The sequence below is a fragment of the Balaenoptera physalus genome (assembly GCF_965194825.1).
Source record: "Balaenoptera physalus genome assembly, chromosome: 2".
Classification (NCBI taxonomy): Eukaryota; Metazoa; Chordata; class Mammalia; order Artiodactyla; family Balaenopteridae; genus Balaenoptera; species Balaenoptera physalus.
In genome coordinates, this window is record NC_138883.1 from 12600680 (window position 1) to 12627830 (window position 27151).

General features: G+C 48.5%; 1 protein-coding gene across 3 annotated transcripts in view; it reads left to right on the plus strand.

Annotated features, from left to right (window-relative positions):
- FBLN5 (fibulin 5) overlaps nt 1-27151 on the plus strand; it is an 84397-nt gene that overhangs the window by 53659 nt on the left and 3587 nt on the right. For all 3 annotated transcript variants that reach the window (XM_082451376.1, XM_082451375.1, XM_082451374.1), the window contains 6 exons: nt 5964-6086; nt 8941-9057; nt 12563-12682; nt 16751-16873; nt 17954-18080; nt 21695-21890. In XM_082451376.1, coding sequence (XP_082307502.1) covers nt 5964-6086; nt 8941-9057; nt 12563-12682; nt 16751-16873; nt 17954-18080; nt 21695-21890 — 806 coding nt within the window. The remainder of the gene's footprint in view (nt 1-5963; nt 6087-8940; nt 9058-12562; nt 12683-16750; nt 16874-17953; nt 18081-21694; nt 21891-27151) is intronic.

Sequence of the window (27151 nt, forward strand, 5' to 3'; positions counted from 1 at the left end):
TCCCTGAGATCAATCAACTTGTCAGTAATATTCAGTTATTAAGTGCAGGAGCATGGATTCACACCCAGCTCCGCCTGCCTCTCAAAGTTCTTATTTTTTTTACCCAGTAGCCCTTTCTGGGGAAGTCTCAGCCCTTTGGTCTTTTTTTCTCTTAAGCTTTAGTGCTGGCAGAATGGCTTAGGAAATGTTCTCCCTGTGGGCATGCGGGAACCATTAGTTTTTGTTTTGTTTTGCTTTGTTTTACCATTTTTAAAGGATATTTATTTCAATGAGAATTTGTGTTATGAAAACAGTTTAACTATTTTCCCTTGAACTTTTAGGAATGCTGAAATGTAAATGCGTGTAGGTATATAATATGTACATTCAAATATAATAAGTAGCTGGCATACATATGCATATTATTTGTATTCAGACATATTCATGCATATTTATAGCAGTACGTTGTCCATTATACCTGCCAGTAGAGATTTTTATATAACAACCTGTGAGTTAACCCTAAGATCATACTTGGAACCATTAGTTTTACGGGGGACAGAAAAGTGGGTTGTATGCTGAGAACTAATCCACTCCCAAGGAAGGACATATAATAGGCATAAACCAATAGCATGATAGTCACAATGCCCTGTGAGAACTCCGTCTGACAAGAGGGGGGGGGGACCTGCCAATCACCACTTGCCTCCATCACAGACTCCTGCTCCAAGGGCTAAACCTAGCAGCTTTGTAGGCTGTGGCCTTTTCTCATGCTGTCCCTTAAGTCAGCCTGGAAAGTGGCAGTGGGGGGGTGGGGTGGTGATGGTTGTGGGATGAATTGGGAGATTGGGATTGACATGTATACACTAACATGTATAAAATAGATAACTAATAAGAACCTGCTGTATAAAAAAAAATTAAATTAAAAAAATTTTTTTTAAATTCTAATTTTATTTTTTTTACTGTAGTTGATTTACAATGTTATGCCCATCTCTGCTGTACAGCAAAGTGACTCAGTTATACACATATAGACATTCCTTTTTTTAAATTTCCTTTTCCATTATGGTTTATCACAGGATATTGAATATAGTTCCCAGTGCTATGCAGTAGGACCTTGTTGTTTATCCATCCTATATATACTAGTCTGCATCTGCTAACCCCACACCCCCGGTCCTTCCCTCCCCCAGCCCCCTCCTCCTTGGCAACCACAAGTCTGTTCTCTATGTCCGTGAGTCTGTTTCTGTTTTGTAGGTAGGTTCATTTGTGCCATAGTTTAGATTTCACATATAAGTGATACCATATGGTATTTGTCTTTCTCTTTCTGACTTCACTTAGTATGATAATCTGTAGTTGCATCCATGTTGCTGCAAATGGCATTATTTCATTCTTTTCTATGGCTGAGTAGTATTCCATTGTATACGTGTACCACATCTTCTTTACCCATTCATCTGTCGATGGACATTTAGGTTGTTTCCATGTTTTAGCTATTGTGAATAGTGCTGTATGAACATAGGGGTGCATGTATCTTTTTGAATTATAGTTTGGTCTGGGTATATGCCCGAGAGTGGGGTTGCTGGGTCATATGCTAATTCTATTTTTAGTTTTCTGAGAAACATCCACACTGTTCTCCATAGTGGCTGCACCAACTTACATTGCCATCAACAGTGTGGAAGTGTTCCCTTTTCTCCACACCCTCTCCAGCATTTGTTATTTGTAGACTTTTTAGTGATGGCCATTCTGATCCCTGTGAGGTGATACCATATTGTAGTTTTGATTTGCATTTCTCTAATAATTAGTGATGTTGAGCATCTTTTCATGTGCCTACTGGTCATCTGTATGTCTTCTTTGGAGAAATGTCTATTAAGGTCTCAGCCTGGAAGATTCTGTTCCTTTAGTTGTTCCAGTTTGTTGGGCAGGTGTAGTCTGAAGTCTGAGTCCAGTTCCTCCATCTGGCATCCCTGTGAGATCTTGACTGGAGGAAGGGTGTTCTTCACTCACACTGCCTTAGCACACCTGCTGGGGACATGGGACACAGCTATCGGTATGACATCCTATGTGAGTATCCCTGCCGTGCAGGCTGCTGTCCCAAGACCAGGAGCTCACTTCTGCCTTCTGGAAGGGTGTCAAGGAAATGAGGTTGACTGTTTTGAGGACTTTCCTAAGTGAGCAGTTGTTGTTTGAGATTGAGAGTGTAATTGAAGGCCACCCTGGGGATGTCTGAAGGGAGGGGTGACAGCTCAGAGCTGCGTGGGGCAGCAGAGCTGAGCTGGTCAACATGGAGGATGATTTCTTCCCGGGCAGGCACAGTGCTGGCCTTTGATCTGGTTCTGGAGATGTCAGTGAGCACTTTCCTTCAGTTGCCAGGGTGCTGGTCGCCTGGCCGGTGGGGGGATGTTGTCCCAGCTGGGGAGAGACGAGCCATGGCTGCTGTGCTGGAATCCTCGAAGGGCCCAGGCAGCTGCCCAGGGCTACAGCCCCCTGGAGGGACCCTCTGCTTCCGGGAACCATACAGCTAGAGGGACTGCACTCGACACCAGCTTTCCCACTGGCCTAGAAATTTAGGACACACACACACACACACACACACAGTAGAACATAAAGAATTAATAAGTGAATGAGTGCATGAATGATTGCATGAACCCAGCATTCTTTTCTCTTAAGGGACGTTTCCTAAACATCCCACAGAAAAGGAAAGGAGTAACAGGCATGGTTGGCGTCCAAGGATAATGACACTTACTCAGGTTGCCGTAACTTGCACTTTTCCACTGATGCAGAAAAGGCCCCTTTGCCAAAGAATGTCCTTGGAGTGGTTCGACGTACTTTTCCTTCTGTTATTTAAGTCAAATGTATTTAATGTAAGCAATTCAGCTGTGAGCTGGAATGTGTGATGAGTCTTTTAGCCTCGTGCGGAACCCACAGCATGAACTTTCCCAGTTTCAGCCCCACAGGTGTGCAAGCTGATGGGTTTTTTCTGTGGGGTGGTGGTTTTCAAAATCCACGCACTTGTCAGCAAGTTGGCTGGGAAAAGCTTGTCTGGGGGCTCAAAGGCCTTAATGTTTGTTGCCCATGTGTTCATTCATTCATTCATTCACCAAATAGTTATTAAACATTTACTATGGACCCAGGTTAAACCAGGTTTGTTTTTAATTTTTAATTTTTGGCTGTGTTGGGTCTTTGTTGCTGTGCGCGGGCTTTCTCTAGTTGCGGCGAGCGGGGGCTACTCTTCGTTGCGGTGCGCGGGCTTCTCATTGCAGTGACTTCTCGTTGCAGAGCACGGGCTCTAGGCGCGCGGACTTCAGTAGTTGTGGCGCGCGGGATTCAGTAGTTGCGGCTCACAGGCTCTAGAGCGCAGGCTCAGTATTTGTGGCGCATGGGCTTAGTTGCTCTGCGGCATGTGGGATCTTCCCGGACCAGGGCTTGAACTCGTGTTTCCTGCATTGGCAGGTGGATTCTAAACGACTGCGCCACCAGGGAAGCCCCAGGTATGTTTTGAGGATATAAAGATGGGACTTACATCCCCCAAAGACTCCAAACTTATTGAGTTCTCAAAATATATTTATGTTGACAATCCAATGTCAGTTGATTGATTCAACCCATTCAATCATTCAATCAATCAATTTAAGTAGTTTTTTGAACGTACATCAACAGAAATGTGGTATAACTGAGTTAATTCTTTAACTCAGTAAAAGTGGTGGAGTTTTTTTGTTTTTTAAAAAAACATTAGAGATTTTGTTTCTGTATTTGAATAGTTTGCACGTGCCTGTGTGTGCACATGTGCAAACACATTTAGACCTCACATGCCCTTCTGAGCCCAGTCTGGTCCCCTCGTGAGCGTTTGGTTCCTCTGTGCAGGGCTTTGGGGGCATGTCGTGTGCACCCAGTTTACACAAACACAGAGCCTTGGGAACTTGCTATCACCAAGTCTCTCTATCAGCTCTGTTGCCCCTTAAGTCTCCCTCACCCTGTGTTCCCCTTGTAGCAGGAAAAAGAGCACAAATTCCTAAGGCAATGTTGTTCCCAGGGTACAATTGCCATCTATCACTTCCCGCTGAAAAAATGTAAATATGTGCTGGCCAATAGTTGTGTTATTTATTATCAGAGGCTTCAGTATGGATTTGAGCAGGAGAGGCTGCTGGCCAAGCATTATTCGCCGCTTCCCCTGGGAGGCTTTGCCGGGTGGGCAGACCTGGGGCTGGAAGCGAGGCCCAGGGCAAAGGCAGGAGCTCTTGCAGCTGAGAACGGCGGCGGGTCTTTGCCGCTGAGGCTGCACGTCGTCACGTGTCAGGCTGGAGCAGAGGCTGCTGCCACCCTGGAAGCGGGTTCTTGGAGGTGGCCCATGTTTCGCGGGCTGGAGCCTGGTTCCACACGATGCCCAGACACCTGGTCATTGGGGGTGGGATGGGAACTGACCAGTGTCGTTGGTGTTGACCCGTGATGCCGGTGGTGGTGGATTGTGGTGGTGTCGCTTGGAGCCTGGAGACCATCGCTTACCTGGCTGAACGTTTCACTGGACCAGTTGTGCTTGCTTCCTGAGTGCACACCTGTGCTACCCAAGGAGCTTACACTTTGGAATCCTAGGTGCCTCCCAGCCCCACCACAGTCTTCCATCGGTGATGTCAAGAGGCAGACAATTTTCCAGGTGGGGCAGGAAAAGGCAGCAAAAGCTCAGCCCTCTCTCCTCTGCTTGACCTGCCTGCGCCATGCAGTGTGACCTCCGTCACTCCTGCACAGAGGGGGTTGGGAGGCAGGCAGGTGGGGAAGCCTGGACTTGGCTCTGGCCTTGGTGATTCAGCATCTTCACTGTTTTCCCATCTGTAAGTGGGGGTCACCAGCTCACCGCATGGAGCGATTGTGAGAAAAAATGAGGAGTCGGGCGCACTGCCCAGGCTCAGTGAAGTGCAGTTTTTAATGTTATTTCCAATGGCACGACGGTCCGTTCTGGAGAGGCGGGGAGAAGGGGTAGATGAGCAAACCCTGCCTGCAGTGAGGAGGGGGCAAAAGGCAGGAGCCCTAAAGTACGGTCAGGTGAGGGCAGGAGTGATGAGGAGAGGCGGGACCTGGCCAGGCGGATCCAGGGCGCTGGGTGAATCCCTTCATAGCCAAAGGTTTAGGGGGTCTTGTCCTTTAGGTCAAAGTGAGAGCGTGGCGTCAGGAGGACCGCTTATAGGATTGAACACTCTTTCTAAAGTGCAGTGTGGGGAGAAAGGGAAGAAGGATTCGTTTCAGCTGAAACAGTTCTCTGAGTGCTGTGTACACCAGATGAGAAATGTGGCCATGAAAACAACTTGGTCTCTGTGCTCTGAGATCCCAGCTAAGGAAACGGGACCGACCGACTTGGACATAAGTACCTGCACACTGTCATGGCAGGCAGATGGGGACGCAGCAGCTTGGAGAAACCCAGTGTCAGCAGCGGGCAGCAAGAGATCAGCCCTCGGCGCTCTGGCGTGGGAGGAACACCGGAGGGCTCTGGGGAGCTTCACGAAGCAGCAGGAGCTCTACGTTGAAAGATGTTCGCGCATGGATGCAGTCAAGTGACTTGACTACAACATTCCGCTGGCCAGGGACGTTTCTTTTTCTTCTGTTATGTTCTCAGTGGTATTTATCATAGCTCTGTGCACACAGCAGGTACACAACAGACTGGTTTAATATGTGAATGGGTAAGCCTAATACAAAATGCATTTCTAAACCAAGTAATGGTCGAACTTGCTTTCAGAGAATGATGGGCTAGGATGGCAGAAACGTGCTTAAGGATGTGTGTTCTCTCTTTGGCCATTTCCCTTGTGGATTTCCAGGGAGCAGATTAGCTCTGCCCCCTCCAAAAAGGTCAGGGCCTCCTAGTGGTACCTGTTAGGGAGGTGCTTCCGTCTCCTTGGATATAACCCAGGGACATTATCAACTGCCTCCCAGCCAGACAAGCAAGCAGCTGGCACCTCTAGTGGCTGCAGGGCTCTAAACATGTAAGTGACATTCTTTGGAACATGTCTGTGTTACAGATGTGGACGAGTGTGCAACGGATTCCCACCAGTGCAACCCTACCCAGATTTGCATCAACACAGAAGGAGGGTATACCTGCTCCTGCACTGACGGCTACTGGCTGCTCGAAGGCCAGTGCTTAGGTAACAGCTCTGTGGGCTACACAGAAACTCTTGAGAGTTAATGCTTGTGTTGGGTATAGTGAAATGTGGGCATGGCTGGTGGTCTAAGGGCAGCGGGCTTTTCTCTGGGGGTGGGGGAGGCAGAAGGCTGTTGAGCTTATGCGTAGTACCACCCTTTAAAATCAGTTGTCACCATCACCACATCACTGCATGTCATCATCAGAGTTTTTGAAAGTACTTTTTAAGGGTTCATGTTTGATTCTACCTAGACTTTCTGCCTTCAGGAAGTTGATAACCAAGGCAGGAAGTGATAGAGGTGAGGGTTATTCTGTCCCAATTAGATCATACCAATAGAAGGGAATTCTTGCTTAGTCACAGAAATGTCCCAAGTCTCAAATGTGGATCAGCGGATTCTGGTCTAATATCATCTCCTCCTAATACCCCATCACAGCCCCCACCCCACGCCCGCCCCACTAACTGTGGTCTTTTTTTAAGGAGTCAGTCAGCACCAATTGAGAATTTTGTCCCTTGCGGTTGGCATCGGCTATATGATCTCTCTGTTTATTTTTACTGGAGGGCTATTTTCCTTTCTTCTCCTCTAGTTTTTGGTTTAGCCAAGTGAATGAATTCATAGCAATCTCTAGCTGTCACTTCACTTTCTCTTTGTAGGGTGAGATTTCTTTGCTGTTTTCTTGGAAAAGCCCTACTAGTTTAAATTCTCTAAGACACTATTCTGTCTCCTGAAAGTCAGTCCTGGAGGAGCTGAGAAACAAATCCAAACAACATCATGGAAACAAACAAACAAAAAGGTTCTTCTTTCCAGGTCTTTCTTGATTGAGACTGAGCTGAGGTCTCCTCTAGAGCCCTGTCCAAAGCATCCTGGGGTCTGACAAGCCAGCCTAGACTTAACTTGGTTTTCCTTTGCAGGCACCAAAGAGCTGGCTGCACATGGACATTTGTAAATATGATGATTGCTTTGCATTTTAACCAACCTCAGCTATTATGGAAAATTTGATGCCACTGATTTGAACATAAGCAAACCAGTGTGAGTTATTTGTATGGGAAGTCAGTATGTAGAATTTCAGAGCTGGAAGGGATGTTAGATATTATGTCATCCAACTTTTATAGAGTTGGAAACTGAGACTCAAAGAAGAGGAACGTGTTGGACAAAGTTAGAGTGAGTTGGTCTAAAATCTGTCTCCTGTTTCTCAGTCCAGTTTTTTCCACCACAAGAAGGTGCTAGAGAGAACCAGGTGATCAGGACATACAGGCCAGATTACAGAGACCTTGGGGCCAGGAAACCTCTCCCCATCTGAGTGGGGGCGGTAATTGGGACATTCCTCTACCAGGGGGGTTGTTCTCTTCCGCAGAGCACGAAGCTTTGGGAGGGATGCTCCTGGAGGCCTGACGTGGTGCTACATGCATGGCCTGCTTACACTGTACATCCAAAGTGAAGACCTTTCCTCAGTATGGGCTAAACTCATGCCTTCTCTCAGCCAAACTCTTCTTTCTCTTTCAAAATGCAAATTCCATAGCCGTCCACCACCCACTCTGTGCGACTTTGGAGGCATTGCTTTTGCAGAAAAATAAGGGGCTGGGAATCGCCTTTCTTCCAAGGTACCCCTAGGCAGAAGATGCCCTCTTTTCCCCCTGCTCCCTCCCTGGCTTGGGGACGTGCCCAACTGCACCCACGTAAGAGGTCAGGATCAGCAACTGCACAAGTCAATGTGCTTTATAAGCAGGAGCTGCGTGGCACTTGGTGGGCAGTGGGGTGAGCCAGGTTAGAAGTAGCTGCGACTCAGAGATAAAACAGAATGACAAGGGCAGGGCATGGTTTCTGAGGAGGGCTGAACAATGAGTGAGGTGGAGATGGGGTCCTTTTTGGCAGTAGGTGGTGGAAACCAGGCACAGAGACAAGTTCTGAGCTGGCCTTCAGAGCCCTTGGTGGACCCTGGTTCCAGAGGAAGTGGGGTACCAGAGGGGGAACGTTTAGGGGGAGGTGAGGATGAAATAAGGACCAGTTATAGCTATAGTCAGGTGAGACTTGGTCCCCACCTGGAGGCTTCATTCGAAACACTCTATCCTGCAGGAGTGAATTCTCCAGCTGTCAGCCCGTCAGCCCATCAGCTTGGGGTATTGAGAAGTGCTTTCCCAATGACGTCAGCCTCCCTGTTGACTGGTACATGTCAGCCTGGCTCTGCTAGAAGGAACCATTCACCCACATAGCTGCTTGCTCAGGAAAGGCCAATCATGGCTTGGAAGAGGAGTGTTTATCCAGAGTTTTATGTCCACTCTGCTACAAGGAGGAGATGCAAGGCCAACTCCGGCATCCTTGTGTTCCTGGATTCATAGGTCTCCAGACCGCAGTGCTACCCAGTCTGACCTGGCCTACACTCACTCTTGTTCCTGACAGCTGGACATATTCATTATTAGTGGAGCTGGCAAAGAGCCTACAGGAGCCAGGCTATGGATTCCTCTTACACTTTAAGCCAACTTGTCCCTTTCCAGGGCAATGACACGCTTAAGTAGGATCTTAGAGTGACTCTTGGTGTTGGATAAATCTTAGCGTTAAATCTTAGATTTGTATAAAATCTTAGAGGCCATCTTGACCAATGTTCCGCTCTAAGCAGAAATTTCTTCTACAACTTTCAGTATACGTTCAGGTGTTGATAGCACTGAGATGGGTCAGGGAGGATGGTAGAGAGATTGAGCCCGGAATCCAGAGGGTGTCACCATCCCTGACACTTAGTAGGTGCTGTTGTTGAGTTAGTTCACCTATGCTTCCCTTTGTGATCCTACTCCAGTAATGATGCTGGGGTGGCATCGGTGATTGAGAAGAAAGAATATCTTACCTTGCTTGCAATTCTGTCTCCAGACATTGATGAGTGTCGCTATGGCTACTGCCAGCAGCTGTGTGCGAATGTTCCTGGATCTTATTCCTGTACGTGCAACCCTGGTTTCACCCTCAACGAGGACGGAAGGTCTTGCCAAGGTATGTGATGTGAATGATAGCTTGAACACAATGTGAAACCCTAGATGCTGTCTTCTTCAGAGTCTGACAGTTTATGTTGGTGGGAAACGCTGTTGTTAAAGTGTATTTCCACTCATTGTCACTGCCTGCCCATCCCATTGTTTACGGAAACCTGAGATCCTAACTGAGGTTATGTGAAACGTGTCAGAATGTCCTCTGAGTATTGCTGAAATTAGAACCACAGTCATCCACCAGCTGGGAGCTTATGATTTCATGGATTTGCTTCTCTCTATGTATCTGCTGTCCACAAGTCGCCTTGCCAGCTTTTTTGGCCAACCAGAAATGTTGTCACATGTCCTATAGCCTGAGTTCAATTCCTGAGGCCCAAAGAGAGATGAGGAGAGAGGGCTCCTGATTCTTGATGAATTGCAAAATATTCAGGTACACTCTATGCGGGGTTTTCACGGGCAACTTTGACGCCTCTCCTTACAGTTTCCCCTCACCCGTGTTAGGAGGGCCTGTTATTTAGCAGAGCGTCCGGAGGTGGTGGTAACTTCCCCTACAACCCAGCATTCCCCGCAGTAACAGAATGAAAGAAACAAAGGCATTTTCTGACTTTCACGTGATCGCTTCAAATACTGATAAGTAAGAAAAACAAGTTCCAGGCCTATTGCAGTTTCCATCTGAAGGCTTCTTCTGCTCAGGAAGTGAGTGGGGGACTTAAGACCCAAGAATCAGTGCAATTCCTGCCTGGCCTCAAGCTCCCCGCCCCCCAGCCCGCTGCCCGGGCCTCCAGGCCCTGGCAGCTGCCCCATCCAGGGTGGAGGCAGCGCCGGAGACTCAGAATGAGGTCTTTGTTTGGAGCCTGTCACCAGGTTTTGCAGGATCCATTTCCTTGTCACACCATTCGAGGTCTGGCTGGCAGGCTCCTGGCCAGCTACTTGGAGGATATTATGTCTCCATTAGTTTAATCGTATCTAAATCATTGGGTAAACAGGAAGGCATCAGCGTTAAAGAGTTGGATCCTGGATTCTTTCTAAGTCTCTCTTCCAAAGTTGGTTCTGCTGCTTGTTCCAAGAAGTCTCGACTGTGTTCCTCTCGCCAGGAGAACTCATTTTCTTTTGAGAGCAGAGCCTGGGCTGGGAGGTTGAGGGAGCTGATAGAGCAGGGAGCAGGCGCCTGGCTCCTTTGCTGCTGTGATAAGCGGCTTAGAGCAGATGCAGGCTTCTCTGTGCCAGGGCTGGATGCTCGAGTTGCCAGCCCAGGTTTTCCCCCAGCGCCCACTAAGGAACAGCCACGCGCAGAAGAGCCAAAAGGCCCATGTGTCCTTCAGGGACCGGCCTTTGACAAGGAACAGTTGACACACCTGGCAGTGCCAAGGCCAGCAGTGTGATAAAGCAGCAGGCACGGCATCCAGGCCTGGACACTGGGCACTTGGCCACTGGGATATTGCATCAGCAGGGCCCGTGGCAACACAGGATGTTACATACTCTGGCGAGCTTTTGTATTCCTAACACCTCAAGCAAGGAAGAGTGCTTTGCCCTCCCTCTTCAAAGCATTGTCACATTTGTTCATTTCACTGAACTCCAACAATAACCTTATGAGGTAGGCAGGGCAGATGAGGAAATCGAGGCTCAGAAAGGTTAAGCAACTTGGCCAGAGTCACACAGCTAGGTGGTGGCAGAGATGAGTGTAGAACCAAGGGTCCAGCCTTCCTGTCCAGCAAGTCGGAGTGGGATGCGGTCTGCTCCCAAAGGACTCTGAAGGGCATTTGGGCACGTGTGCGTGCCAGGGCTGGCAGGAGAGGGCAGCCAGGGCCCCAGGGGGCAGAAGCACAAGCAGCTGAGAGCTGTGAGCGGGTGGGCCGTAGGCTCATTCACCTTGCATGGCCGGCATCCGGCCGGAAGCCGAGGACTGCAGCCCTTAATGCTCATTAGTGCTGTTCTGCCTGAACTTGTACTCGACGGCCTGGCACCACGACATTTTCCTGGCCTCCTGGGTGGACAGCCTCTAGACTCCCATTGGGCACCAGCGGAGACTGGTATCTCACTGGACCCTCCATGCATGGCCATCTGTTTTTTCTTTTTCTAAGCCACTTACCTTTTACTCTGAAAGCCCTCAAATCTCTGTTAAGAGTCTTCAGAGGTTAACCTGGACTTTGAAGGGGATAGAAATTCTCTCAGCTGGAACTTTGGTCATTGCCCTATGGAGCGTGGCAGTGGGATGGGGGAGCTCAGAACGGGTCAGCTGATGCCATTGTACAAAGGGGCTCCCTCCTTCCCTCCCCCTTCTCCGAGCTGTGCGGAATGAATCTTGGGTATGGTGGAAAGACCCCTGACTTACGTCCCAGTTTCAACTGTGCCCTTGTTAGCTTGGGGACTTGGGCACATCTCTCAACCTCAAAACAGAGGTAAACATCTTTGTTGATGTATAATTGACGTAAAATGAACTGCACTCTTAAAAGTACATGATTTCACGCACTTTGACTTATGTATACCCCCATGAAACCGTCACCAACTCAAGATAATGAATATTCCATCACTCCTTAAAGTTTCCTTGTGCCCCTTTGTGGTCTTCTCCTTATTCTACTGAACTTGTAACATGGGGTGATGGTCCTGAAACAGGGCTGTAAGTATCCCGTGAGTGTGAGATCCTTTTGTAATAATCAGTGACATTATTTCTGTCTAACTGTCTTAGTCAGCTCAGGCTGCCATGACAAAATACCATAAGCTGGGTGGCTTAAACAACAGAAATTTATTTTCTCACAGGTGGGGAGGCTGAAAGTCCAAGGTTAAGGTGCCAGCACGGTCGGGTGCTTGTGAGGCTTCTCCTCCTGGCTTGTAGGTGGCCACCTTCTCCCTATGTCTCACATGGCAGAAAGAACAAGAGCAAGCTCTCTGGTGCTTCTTTTTTATAAGGGCATTAATCCCATCATGAGGACCCCACCCTATGAGTTCATTTAACCTAAATCACCTCCTAAAGGCCCCATCTACAAATATCATCACATTTGGGGGTGAGGGTTTCAGCATATGAATTTTGGAGGGGACACAATTCAGTCCACAGCAATAATGAATAGAGTTATTATTTAAATTGTCATGATTATTTACCTCTTTACCTGAAACTTCAAAGTCAATGGAGGTGAGGGAAGAGCTAATTGGGGATGAATTCAATCGGTGATGGGAAAGATCAGATGTTGCCTAGAAATTCCTGTTGGTGAGCCTTGGAGAGTGGACTTCTCGGAGGTGTATACGTGTACATGTGTATACATGTATATGATAGTATACATGCCATTTCCACCCTTCCCAGCTTGCAACCCCAGAAGGGACGTACAAATGGAGGCCCTGGTTCTTCCGTGAACACTTTGGGGTCTGAGCTGTCCATCTGATTGGTCCTAGATGGAGATCCTTGGTGCCTGTGGATCTGGTCTCCTAGCGGTAGTAATTTTGTTGCTGGTGCATTTTACTGCCTGGTTAGTACAAATGTTCTGTTGTGGGAATGGTCAGTGATGTGCTTTGGTTTTCCACAGACGTGAACGAGTGTACAACTGAGAACCCCTGCGTGCAGACCTGCGTCAACACCTATGGCTCTTTCATCTGCCGCTGCGACCCGGGATATGAACTTGAGGATGATGGAGTTCATTGCAGTGGTAATGGGCTTGGCGTTGGAGACTTCCACCTGTATTAGGGGCACAGGGGCGGGGACTTTCTTCACAGGTGTTTCCTCTCATTTCCCAGACACATCTCCAGTTTGGGACATTTTCCAGTGCAGTGGGTCACAACCACACAAAACAGAGATGAGTCACTTCCCAAAAGGTGGAGTGCAGTCCCATGTCCTTGTCATTTGACCCTTAGTGCAAAAATCAGCGGAGCTACCTTTTAGGGTCTGACATGACGTTGAAGAGGAAAAGGAGTTGCCTAATATTGCATGTTGGGTTGAGTTATCTGTCCTCACCCAGCACTGAGTCAAGTCTTGGGGATAGTGCAGATAGTACTAATAGAATAATAGCAGGAATAAGAGCAAGTCTCACAGGGTAGGGTTGGGAGGGGGAGTGTTGAATGAATGAGACTGTGTATGTAAACTACTAAAATCTCTACAATCAGTGCCTAGCTCCAGGCCTGGCACACTGCGAGCATGCAATAACTAGTTTGCAAATCAACTAATGAATGATTGGATGTTGAATGAGTAAAATCTTAATTTGTTGTGAAAACATAGATGGCTCAGTTGACCTTTCGCAAATTCCTTCCAAGCCCAAGAAGCTATGACTCTGCCCAAGCTAGCGTATGGACACTATTATAACCTTCTTAGAAACGTGTAAACTCTTGTAAACTCCTTGAGAATAGAGACAGCATCTTACTCATATTTGTTCCTGTGGCATCCTGCACAGAGCCATGTACAGCTCAACCTTTGCTTAATTTTTCCTTCTTTTCTTTCCCTATTTTTTGTAAATGTTGAATTAAACTCTGTTCCATCCACTTTTAGCATCATCAGGAATTGTAAACGAGCACAGTACAAATTAATGATGCTTCCCTGTATTTTTCAAAATGAGTGGGCCATACCCGAGGGTGTGAAAATCTTTCTGTCCTCCAGAATGGAAAGTTTCCTAATCCTAGGGTTTCATGAATGGGACTTGTGTAATAGCTTCACGTAGGACCGGAGTGTTCTAGGGACAGAATTCTCTGAAACAAATGAGCACTTCTCCCCAGGCCCAGGAAAGCCAGAGCCGAAAGTAGGCAGTTACAGAGAGCCTTAGATCGATTAAATGTCAGTCCCAGAAACAGCCATAAAATACCCTCAGTCGTGAAAAGCTACTTTCTTCCTAGATTTCACCGCCCCCGCCCCCTTCCTCCTGCATGGCACTCCTTTGGGGAATCTGGGCCAAGGAACTAAGAGGTGGAAAGCTTAGCCTTATGAGATGGGATTATTCGTTTCTGGAGGATTGTCTGCCCATCCACAGATGGTTACCGGCCTCCTGCGCAGGAGGTATGGGAGAGCGACTGCGGAGTCAGACGGAGCCAAGGTCAAAGTCTGGTTCTCCTGTTTAGTACTTTCCCTGGCCAAGTCACTGCCTGAGCCTCAGTTTCCCCATTTGTTACGAAACAAACCAACAGACAAACACCTTCCCAGGGTGCTCATATAGATTAAAGAGCTGTGGTAACTGAGTGTCATTATGTGTTAACTTACTCTCTCTAAGTGAAGGTGTAAGGGACTTTTGGCTTTTCAAGAAGCCATCCTCGGTGGTTTGGCAAAGATCTTCAGTTGACTCACTTTAACCAAAATGGCCATCTTCTCCACGTTCACCACGATGCCCACTTTCTTGTCCACTGCGGGCTTTAGGGCTGGCCCAAGAGTAGGCAGGGACGTTTTCAGGGAGTTTGCTGTCTGTCCCCTCCTACTTACTGCCTTTCTGTGCTGCTTGTTTCACCCCCAGGAACTGTTACCTTCACTGTGTTATCCCAGCTGGTGGGGCCCCTCCGTGCAGCCCCAGACCCTTCCTAGCCGTGTCCCATAGAGATGTGCTAAGTGAGCTGACCCTGGAAACCATGGTGGGTTCTCATGTGGATGCGTGAAAATGGCCTCACGTGGGCTCCCTGCCAGAACCAGCCTTGTAGTTCAGCTTTTGTATTTCAAGTGGAGGATGGAGCCACAGCCCTTAGTAACGTCTGGGGATTGTGACCGAGATAAACTGAGCGGGTCTGTTAGGTGGAGGTGGGTGCTACCCTCTCCATCTGCACTGGGGCTAGCCCCGCTCAGGGGATTTCCCAACCCTAGGACTCCCCAGATCCACCAGTTTGAAGTCCTGAGCATGATTTACATTTAGGGAGACATTATGGCACTGTGCTGACGAGTGTAGGATCTGGGAGGGCCTCTGGCTGGGTTCAAATCCCAGCTTTCCTGCTTACTCAGTATCAGGAAATTTAGTTAAGTTACCTAACTTCTGTGAGCCTCCATTTTCTCTCTGTAAGGTGTGGTTAGTAATTGCACCTCCTTCTAGGGCCGAGGTGAGGATTAAATAAAATGAGGCATGTAAAGCATCTAACCCAGGGCTTGGTACATAGCGAGCTCTCAGGAAATGACAGGTTTTACCACTGCTTCTACTAAAGGTATGAATGGAATCTACAAGTTTAACAGAAATAAGCAGGACACTCTCTGTTAGGTTGGCTGGAGCCAAGACCAGACTCTCTGAGGCTCCCGGGGAGCAGGAGGCGGGCAGGACAGAGCAGATCTGACTCACTGAGTGTGATTTTTTTTTTTTAACATATTTATTGGAGTATAATTGCTTTACAGTGTTGTGTTAGTTTCTGCTTTATAACAAAGTGAATCAGCTATACATATATCCCCGTATCTCCTCCTTCTTGCGTCTCCCTCCCACCCTCCCTATCACTTAAATTTTCAAATCAGCCTCCCAGTTCTGCTGGCTCATAACCTGTCGCCCAAAGGCCCCTGGGAGAAAAGGGAAGGAGTTTTTCCCTCTCGAATGTGAGAGACATCAGGCATGTAACACCTGGAATTATCAGATGGTGGAGAAGGAGCCTCACGTGCGCTGACACCCTCTCTGGGTGATTCCAGAGAGCAATCCGAGGACATGTCACATGGGGAAAACAGAGAAAGCAAGTTTTCGGGAAACAACAAATGAAAGAAAAACATGTTTTCTTTGGCGTGCTTATCGCATGAGGCTCAAATGGGGGCTCTGTTGCCAAACGCTGTGTGTGATGAAGAGTTGGCTTTCCTGGAACGCCCGCTTCTGCATCAGCGGCCACAGTCTAAAAGTTCAGTGGCTCCCCCTTCACGTCCCCACATCTGCAGCTGGAGAGCTGGCCCAGCGCCAGGTCCCACGTCCCAGGGATCACCTGAGGCAGGAGGGCCACCCCATGCCGCTCTAGTTTTCTCTTTCAAGGAGGTTTTTGGACACAATGAAGTTGTTTTTGTTTGGTTGGTTTTTTGTTTGCTTTTTTAAAAGACTTTTTTGATGTGGACCATTTCTAAAGGCTTTATTGAATTTGTTACAATACTGCTTCTGTTTTATGTTTTGGTTTTTTGGCCGGGAGGCATGTGGGATCTTAGCTCCCCGACCAGGGATCAAACCCGTACCCCCTGCATTGGAAGGCGAAGTCTTAACCACTGGACCACCAAGGAAGTCCCTGAAGTTTTAATATAATTCACACCGCCTGGCCTTCTGGAGATGTCCCTTTTAGTTGTGATTTTAGGAATAATATTGTTTCTCAACTTGCAGGAGATTAGAGGGGAGTTAGCACTGGTAAAGTTGCCCTTTCGGAAGACTGGGACCAGCGAATGTTTTTAGGTCTGGGGGAAGAGCTCTGCACCCAGAAAACTCCAGCAGGCAAACAAATCTCACCTCCAGAGGTAGAGGGTGGATTCACCTATACAGCAAAAATGAACCAGTGATGAGTAGATGATGTAGCTGAGCCAGAGGCAAAGGGTGTTATAAGCTTGATGGAGACAGATTTCAGCTCCATGTAGGAGAGAATTTTCTAACAATTAGAGCTGTTCAAATATCAGTGGGCAGCCTTGATAGGTAGTGAGCTCCCCATCATCAGAAGTGTTCAAGAAGTGAATTGGCAACTTCTTGGCAGTAAAGCTATCCTATGTGTCAGGAGAGTGTGGAAGCTGGAATAAATAAAGCTGGAATAGCACTAAGCTCCCCTCCCTGGGTAGTCGGTGATTATAAACAGCAGGTGTAACTTGTCTCCCCCAGATATGGACGAGTGCAGCTTCTCTGAGTTCCTGTGCCAACATGAGTGTGTGAACCAGCCTGGCACATACTTCTGCTCCTGCCCAGCTGGCTACATCCTGCTGGATGACAACCGAAGCTGCCAGGGTAAGGCTGTTCAGAGGGGAGGTGTGAGGTGGGGCTGGCTCGGTGGGGGGTCACCTGGATGCCTTTACCCGGGGAAGGTGGCAGAGGTGAGGGTGTGAGTGGGTGCTGGTGACTCCCAGAGTGGCAGGCTCTGGGCAGGATGCCTGGGCTGGTGCCTTCCTGCCCTGCAATCCATCCTTTGGCCTCAGAAAGGACAAGGCCACTCTTGCTTCTGGAATGAACTCTGGAGATACAGGTGGCTGGTCATGCCTTCCCAGGCAGATCTCTGCGGCCCCTCTGAGGACTGCTCCAGACCCGACCAGGATATCTTATGGCCTGGCCCTGGTCCATGAGCAGGTTTTCTCATGGCCCCTGGAGAGAAGCCTGGTCAGCTTTTCTCTACTGACTTCCTGGAGAATGGATGCTGGAGATACCTCTCACCTCTGACTGCTGTGTCCCTCCAAGGGTCAGGACCCCAGGCTGTGAAAGGGGTGGGTCTCCTCCAGATTGGCTGTTTGAGATGATTTCCCTCCCATGCTCCACTCGCTGGGGCAAGTGGAGGAGGCTGGTAGCTGAGTAGCAGACTCATTTTCAGCTCCTTGAACCTGCCTAACCCAAACACTAAGCAAGAATTCTCCACACAGCAGTGCCGGACAGTAGAAATATATTGTGAGCTACAAATGTGAGCCACATATGTAATTTAAAATGTCCTAGTAACATGTCCTAGTCACATTAAAACAGTAAAAAGAAACAGGTAAAATTAATTTTAAGAACATATTTTATTTATGCAATATATCCAAAATATTACCATTCCACTATGTACTCAATATAAAAATTACTGATAAGATATTTCACATTCTTTGGTTTTACTAAGTCGTCGAAATCTGGTATATAGTTTCCACTTAACAGCACATCTCAGTTTGGACTAGCCACATTTCAAGGGCTCAGTGACCACGTGTGGCCAGTGGCTGCCATATTGGCTAGCATAGCTCTATAGAAAGACCCAGGCAGCCCCCCCCCCCCATTCCCACCCATCTGGCCTGTGACCATCACCTTGGAGGTGCTGCCTGGCTTCAGCCTCTCGTCTACCGTGCATTTCAGACATCAACGAGTGTGAGCACAGAAACCACACGTGCATCCTGCAGCAGACTTGCTACAACTTGCAAGGGGGCTTCAAGTGCATTGACCCCATCCGCTGCGAGGAGCCTTATCTGCGGATCAGCGATAAGTAAGTCATGGCTTCCCCTGGGAAATGGGAACATGGTGAGGGGCCTGGTTCAGAAGGCTGCCAGTGTGGTGTAAAGGAGAGTGTACCTCCAGGACATTGGGAGACCTGGCCTAGTGCCTACTACACAACACACACACACACACACACACACACACACACTGTTCTCTACCACTCCCCCACTCATGCCAGAGCTATATGAAGATTTTCTAGAAAGCTAACCAAAAGGAGAGGCAGGGTTCATGAACCTCCTTTTCTCTTTAGTGACTTTGTTCTGGATACACAGGGTCTTTTAGAGCTGGACTTCTCAAAGATCACGTGCACAGGAACCACCCAGGATCTTGTTAGCAGGCAGATTCTGATTCTGTGGGCCTGGGGTGATGCGAGACTCAGCCTTGCAGACAAAGCCCCCAGGTGAAACGTATGCTTCCAGTCTCCCTGGACCTTGCTGGGAGTAGTGAGGGGTTAGAGAGGTCGCTAGAGAGTTCTCAATAACCGAGGTTACCTAGCTTGCTCTAATCAAGTTTTTGATGTCACAATAGTGATTTTTAAAATTTATTTATTTATTTTTGGTTGAGTTGGGTTTTTGTTGCTGCGCGCAGGCTTTCTCTAGTGGCAGTGCGCGGGCTTCTCATTGCGGTGGCTTCTCTTGTTGCAGAGCATGGGCTCTAGGCACGCGGGCTTCAGTAGTTGCAGCATACAGGCTTAGTAGTTGTGGCACACAGGCTTAGTAGTTGTGGCACATGGGCTCAGTAGTTGTGGCTCGCAGGCTCTAGAACGCAGGCTCAGTAGTTGTGGCACATGGGCTTAGTTGCTCTGCGGCCTCTGGGATCTTCCTGGACCAGGGATCAAACCTGCATTGGCAGGTGGATTCTTAACCACTGCACCACCAGGGAAGTCCCACAACAGTGATTTTACAAAGTCACCAAATGGCAAATATTAGAGTTGAGGAGAGAACTAAATTGAAGACAACATCTACAAGGTGAATGCCCTAGGACAGTGTTTTTCTGCCCCTGGTGTATTAGGAATTCCTTTTCCTTCTCTTTAGCTCCTATTTAACCATCTGAGTTCCTCCTCAGCCCACGTGCACGTGCGTGCACACACACACACACACTCACATGCACACATGCAGGGGTGTCTTCTGCCCTTCTCTCTTCCAGTCAAATGCCCTGAGCATCGCCCAGCCCTCCCACTGGAGATAAAGAGATGAATGGACGTGCCTATCATTCATGCCCTCTAGGGATGCAGTTTCCAAGAGAAATCCACAGCTTACCAGTGTGCTTCCTGCTCTGATCAAAAGCTGGACAGAAGAGGACAAAGCAGGGACAGGCTGGTCCCTTAGAGACGTCTTCACTTGTTGCTAAGAGCTGTGCTTCTAAGTAGCCTTTAGAATAGGGTTCTTTGATTTCTGGTTCCAGGGCCCTTTGCAGCAGAGCAGAGCTTCAGGCTGCCCTCATCAGCTCCCATTCCTGGTTCTCCCTGGGTTTCTCCAGGCCACTCTTGTCTATGGTGGGGACCTGACCCGGTGCAGCTTGCAGCACTGAGCTTGTGTTACTGGCGAGGTCCCCAACTAACCACTGAGGACCCTGGGAGACTCCCCGTCTCCAGGCCCCATTCCAGTTTCACTCCAGCCACCCCCATCCTGCTCATTTCCTCGTTCAGGTGTCCTGCACTCCTGCCAACCTGAACAGGACCTGCTCTCACCTTCACCCATGCCCCAGAATGTCCAGCCTTCTGGCTTCCATGTGCACATTTTCTGTCATATAGAAGGCATTCCTGCCATTGCCACATGGACAGATTTGCCCCATCTTTCAGATCTGAGCTCCAGTGTCACCTCTCCCAGCTATCTGTGATCCTCTTCAGCTAGGAGCCATCTCTCCCTCCTCCAAGCTTCTTTTAGGAAACAATTCTTTTCTGTGTGACATGTGACATTTTAATGTGGCCATTTTGGCACCCGGGACATTTTGACTTGGATATTTTGATGGAGCCTTAAAAAACAAAACTTTAAAAATTCTTTTTATACATTTGCTTATGAAATGTTAGTTGAGCTCCTGTTCTGTGCCACATCTGCTCCCAGGTGCTGTGGTGTTTGCTCTTATGCTAGTGGAGGAGAAGACAGTAAACAAATTGTCATATAATCAATCCATGATCATAGAGGGTAATAGGGGCTGTGAACAGGAAGAACAGAAATGTACAAAATGAAAGAGTAGGCTGGACCTGGTCTAGCCTGGGGAATCCGAAAGCCCCTCCGAGGAAATGACCCTTGGGCTGGAATGGAAAGGTGAGTCGATGTTAACAGAAGTGGATGAGCAAAGGGAACAGTATGTGCAAAGACTGCGAGACAAGAGTGACCTTGATGTCTTCAGGGACCGGAAGAAACTGCAGCCTCGTGAATGACATGGACGGTGACCCAAGAGGAGGTTAGAGAAACTGACAGAGACCAGACCCCATGAGGTTTTAGAGGCTAAAATGGGTGTGTCGTTTTTGTCCAAGTTGCGATGGGTGCCACCGTAGAACCTTGAAGTAGGATAGAGACATAATCTGATTTATGTTCCGCAAGGGGCACTCTGCCTGTGGTGTAACAGATTGGAGTGGGGGCGCCCTCTACTCCATCACAGGAGGCCGTCACAGAGGTCCAGGTGAGACAGTGAGTGAGACAGTGCACTGACAGTGGAGATGGAGTGGTTGGATTTGGACTACATTTTAGAAGTAGAACTGATAGGTTTTGAAGATAGATTGGAAGTTAGGGAAGGTGACAGAAGCACAGCAAGGCTTACTCCCAGTTTTGGCCACCAAGGCATAGATCAACAGATGTTCTCATCTCGTTATGCACTCTGACCCCCTAGGGGGAGTCTCAGGGATGAGGTGAGAGATGGGGGTGCTTACGGATAAATCAAGGGGTGTCTATAACAGGCATACCTTGGTAATGAGTCAACTTCATACTATGATAATGCTATTACTAGTGTTTCAAATTAGATGCTTTGTATTAGAGATATTTGTGTCTGTGATTTATTTCGCCTGTTAGAGAGTGAATTTAAGATCAGGATCTTATTTATTGTTGCAATTAATGTCCTAACATCTTAGAGTCATATCCTAATGTTGTATCTTATGCATAGTGAGTTCTGAGTGCTTGTTTAGAGAAAGAAAATATTGAATTATATTCCACACAGACTGGGGTAAGTGCAATAGAAAATGTAGAGGGACCACTCAAGACCTGTCAGTCTAATGTACTTTCTCACTTTTAAAATTTCTCAATGAGTATGCATGGCTGGGGAAGTGAAGGCCTATGCAGCACATTTTTCTGACTAAATATGTGACAAATGTGAAGTGCATTAGAGGATGTCCCCAGTGTTCTGAAAACCAGACATCTCAGGTTTATGCTCTAGTAGCAAGAATAGCTGACTGGCCAGAACAGGCCATTCTCTAGGAAACAGGGAGCTCACCTACATGCTAGAGAGCTTTTAGACCGGAGCCGGGAGTAGAGAGCCTCTACAGTTACAGCATTTGGATGGTAAAAATGCGGTGGCCTCCTTTTCAGTGTTTTAAACAAGGAAGTAGGTACATCCAGCATCTGGAAAGGATTTCCCGAGTTCTCACATGATTTCCCTTTCTGACAGCCGCTGTATGTGTCCCGCTGAGAATCCTGGCTGCAGAGACCAGCCCTTCACCATCTTGTACCGGGATATGGACGTGGTGTCTGGACGCTCTGTTCCTGCTGATATCTTCCAAATGCAAGCAACGACCCGCTACCCTGGGGCTTATTACATTTTCCAGATCAAGTCTGGGAATGAGGGCAGAGAATTCTATATGCGGGTAAGAGGGGGTGCTGAGTGATGGTCACCATCTTCAACAAGGTGTTCTGTTGTCTAGCCTGGAGCATGCTTCTAGAAATAGGCCAGAGTGGAGCCAGGAGGGGCAGGTGTAAAGACAGGAGAGGGAAGTGGACGCGAGTCAGGACTCCAATGTCCTGGTTCCTCTCACTTTCTTTGTGGTCTTGCGAAAGTTGCTTCTCCTCTGTGAGCCTCAGAATCCTCAACTGCAATGAGAAATCAGGCCAAGATGCAATTGTAGGTCTCTTTCCTCCTGAATTCTTCTTTTTTTTTTTTTTAACCATTTAAAAAAAAATTGTAGTATAGTTAATTTACAATGTTGTGTTAGTTTCAGGTGTACAGCAAAGTGATTCAGTTATATTTATATAGATATATCTATACCTGTATCTGTATCTATCTACATATATATATTCTTCTTCAGATTCCTCCTGCAATCCTGTGGGAGAGGAATTCACATATCCATTTTTTCCATCCACTCATTTGACAAATACTCATCAAGTACCTACTATGGACTTCTAGAAACTAGAAGGACTTCTAGTGAACAAAACAGTCCTGAATCCCTGCCCTCATGGCACATACATGGTAGTGAACTTAAAGGCATTCCTCACAGAAGTGGGCTCTAACCTGCGTTGTCCAACACAGTAGCTGCGTGGCTCTTTAAACTAATGAAAATGAAGTAAAATTAAAAATTAGGTTCTTCTGTTGCACTATCCACATTTCAAGGGCTCAGTAGCCACATGTGGCTGCTGTATTAGCTCAGATATAGAATAATTCTGTCATCATAGAAAGTTTGATTGGACAGCACCAGCTTATCCGTATCGGGAAAAAATTTAGAGCACACATCCTAAAATATATTTGCTTCTTTGTAAATTACATACACCCAATACTGTACCATTTCTATTATTGAGCTTCATTGCCTGCAACCTCCGGGGTGATCACATGTCTTTAGAGCCCCCTGGCTTAGAGCGATGTTTTTCACATTTCAGTGTGAATTTGGGTACTTGTTGAAAAAATGAATTCCAGACCATTCTCTCTAGAGAATCTGTTTCAGAAGATGGTGGCTAAGGCCTAGTGTATCAGTTTCCAGTGGCTGCTGTAACAGATTGCCATTAACTTGGTGGCTTAAGACAACAGAAATTTATTCTGGAAGCCAAAAGTCTGAAATCATTCTCACTGCCCTGGAATCAAGATGTCAGCAGGGCCATGCTCCTTCTGGAGGCTCCAGGGGAGAATCCATTCCTTATCTCTTCCAGTTTCTGGTGACTGCCAGCATTTCTTGGCTTGTGACCACATCACTCCAATCTCTGCATCTGTTGTCACATTGTGACTGAGCCTCCTCCTCTTCTGTGGGTATCAAATCTCCCTCTGTCTCTTCGAATTGACACGTGATTGGATTTAGGGCCTATCCAGGTAATCCAGGATAATCTCCCCGTGTCCAGATCCTTAACTTAATCATGTCTGCAAAGATCCCTTTTCCTTATAAGGTAACATTTACAGGTTCCAGGGATTAAGACCTGATACTTTTGGGGGCCATGATTCAGCCTAGGAATCTGCATTACTAACGAATACAGTATGTGGTCTTCCAGGCTCCCTGTGGGGCGTTAGACTCAGAAGTTTACACACTTTCATGGGACACAGCCCACTGGCCTGTGAGGGAACCACATACCTGAGCTCTTTCCCTGCCCTCTCCCCAGCCCCTGGCAGAATCTTCCAGTCCTTGCCTGTGGTGCTGGGACTGTCTGAAAACAGAGAGGTCTCAGAAGCAGGATTAGAACAGATTAGAAAAGGCCCCAGGAGTTGGTATCGGGCCTGTTTCCTCACTAATACGTTTTTGGCAAGACCCTAACAGGGCTGGGTCATGTGTGATAACACACCTGCAGACCCAGCCTCTGTAGATCAGTGTAGTGAGGTCAAGGGCTTTGGGAGAAGATGGAATGAGTTGAGGGTAGGGGAACTTCTCAAGATGAAAAAGTTGAGCTGCGCCTCTGTCAGTCCTTTCTCCAAACCCGTAAGCCATGGCCACCCAGCACAGCCCACCTGCCTGAGCCTCTGGGGGCTTTCCACCCCCCGACGCACCCCCACACACACCCCGAGCATAAGCCTAGCCCACCAGGATTCTCCACTCTGGCCTCTGTCATCTGTACAGACACAGCGGGTCCCAATCACAGGGCACAGAGATGCCCCTCTTGGGGATTTAAAATACCATCACCCACATTACCTGCTTCAGGTTACCCCCCTCCCCCACCCAGCAGAATAGAAGATCTGCAGGAAGCGGCCTTGTCTTGGCAAGATTTCACTCCCAGGTCACCACCTCCTAAAATCCCCTAGACCCAAATGTTCCCTGTGAGGCTGACTTGTAAGAGCTACCCCGCAATGGTGAGGTGGGGGGGCGGTGGGAGGGGTGGGAAGAAGATTGTCTTCTTCTACAGGTGGAGTGAACATGAGGGAGGGCCCCTTCCTGGGAGCTTCCTCTAGTGCCTGGATTGTCACAGCGACTAGGGGACCCTTGAAACTCACAAAACTTTGAGCTGTATGTGGTTTGCTCTCTCTCTGAGAACATTGAGAAGAGCCCTAATTCTTCAGTATTTATTCAGATGAGGATGTCAGGACACGAAGGGGATGAGGGAACATAGACCTGCCCTGGGAATGGCTGAAGGAACTTAGGGATGGGGAGGTGGATCCTGGCTGGAAAGATCTCGAAGGCTGCCCCTGGGAAGAGAAAACAGGCTCGGTGTAGGGGCCCTGTGAAGCCACAGGGCATGGGGCCAGGAAGACAGAAATCTGTTGGAGGAAGCAGGGCTTTCCCTTTCCAAACTGTGCAAAGCTGCAGTGCCCTCCTCAGGAGGCCCCACGGAGTCATTCCAATGTCGGCTCTGGAGACAGGCTGACCTGCCTCGTTTGCATTCTATAACTTACCAACCGTATGACCTTGGGCAGGTTACCTAACTTCTCTGAGCCTCAGTTTCCTCATCTGTAAAGAGGGGATAATGACAGTATCTACTTTAGGATTGGATGAGATCATCTACTTAGCGCAGTGCCTGGAGCACAGAACGGCTGTTTTTATCAAACCAGCAGGATGGAACATTCAATAACTTTCTTTTTCTCACTCTGCGGTCTTGAACCTGCACACATCTGGATGAGCTCTCAGGTGGGTCCCATCAGATTTGCAGGCACTTTCAGTTCCTATTGAATTGTCTTTTTTCCCATATCAGAAGTCCCAGCTGCTTTACGTGGAAACTTCAACTGCCCAGTCTCTCCTTCAGTGTAAAGTTCCAGCCCCGCCACCCCGCCGCCCCCCTGCCAGCTTGGCCTCTGTACTGCCTTCCCCTCCCCCCACTGACTGTGCTGCCCTGGCTCCTCCTCCAGGGTTTTGGGGATACAGATGGTGGAAGGGGAGTGGTTAGGAGGGATGGGGTCTTACTCGATTGTTGCCATTGTAGGCAGGCCTTCTTGCTGTCTCTGGGGCAGAGCCCAAATGCTCTTGCTTTCATGGGATGCTTTGTGGGTTCTTTGGAGATTTCCCTGAGGACTGACTTTGCACTGACCGTTCCCAGATGTGGGCGAGGGCCTCTCGTTGGCCGCTTGTCACCGCAAACCTCTCTCTCAGAAAGCCTGTGTGTGTGGGTGTTGCCTCACCCTGGCGGGCAGACCTTACACTGGGCCTTCAGGACACCCGCAGCCAGCTCCCCTGCAGCCCTGTCTCCTCCCCGTGGTGCAGGGCAGCTCTGGGGCTCTCTTCCCTAGACTTCTCCAGGAAAGTCCGGTGCTGCTCTCTGCTTCCTTTCATGTCAGGGGACCCACAGTGAAAGCCCCTCTTGCTTGATTTTGGGGCTGGTAAGTGTGTTTAATACACTTACATCGTATAACAACAGCAGCAGGAACTACACAGACAGCACTGGCAGCAAATCCTGTACGGTGTGGACATACGCCAAGTACTTTCCGTGTGTCACTCCTTTCATCTTCACCACAGTCCTGTGCTCTGGGGCCTGCTTGACCTTCCCGACTTTACAGATGAGAGCGCTGAGGCACAGAGAGGCGAAGTAACTTGCCGGATCTCACAGCCTGGAAGCCCCAGAGCAGGATTCGAACCCAGGCAGTCTGCCACCAGTATCTGTACATACTCTCACATTTCTCTTTAGGATGCAGGGTATTTTCACCTACTTTTCTAGCTTTGGGGTCTCAGCCGAGATTGAGATAACAAGAAAAGTCTACCTTAACATCTAATCACAATAGAAAGTGTCCAATAAGCATTAGGTATGATTGTATCGATAGCGTCGTTTCTGCTGCTGCTGCTACTGCTGTTAAGAGTTTGTGGGCTGCTGGGCCCTGGGGAGGTCAGAGGTGCTCAAGGGACTGGAGCACCCCGTGAGGGGTGGGGCTTGATGGCTCTTCAGGCTCTGCCACCCTGAGAGTCACTGACTGTATTACGAGCACCTGGGAAGAGCTTCATTTTACACAGCAGGCAAGCCACATGCATACCAACGCACACATGCATGCACACGCGTGCACACACACACACAGGTATGCACAGCCACACCCACCAAATGCACACTCACTCATGCACACTCACATGCACACACTTGCTTGTATGCATAGGTACAGGTATGCACACGTGTGCACACACTCACGTGCACACAAATGCACAGGTGCATACGCAGGCATACGTCCCTTTCATGAGCCCCGTTGGCAATCTGTCTCACACTGAGCCCTGGACGGAGGACTGGTGATTGGCTTTGGCCAGGTGACTTAGGGACACAAGTAGGGCCAGAAGAAGGAGCACGGTCACAGGGTACAGACTGTGGCCAAGTGCACGGGGATCACGTGGCCGGGCCAAAGGAAGCTGAGTTGCTGTGGCCCGGCTGCTTGCCCCGTGTCAGACAATGCCATCCTGCGAGTTGACTCAGAACAGACCCGAGCGTGTGTAGGAGCAGGGCCACGAAGACAGACAGCCAGACAGCGGGTGGGCTGTTTGCAAGCTACTCCCATGCGGGCAGCTTCACAGGCATTCAGTCACTCACTCCTTCTTCTGTCATGGAGGTTAATTCAGCACCGCTGCATATGCAGCTCTGAGTCAGGCATTGAGAGTGTAGGGACAAACAGGATGTGCCTCTGCCCCCAGGAATCCACACTATGGTGGGGAGGGGAAAACAACCAGGCAAACATTTACAGTGCAAAGGAGTGATTCTCAACTAGAGTAAGTGCCATGGGACGTCAGGAAATTGAGAGATACTTGAGATCTTATCG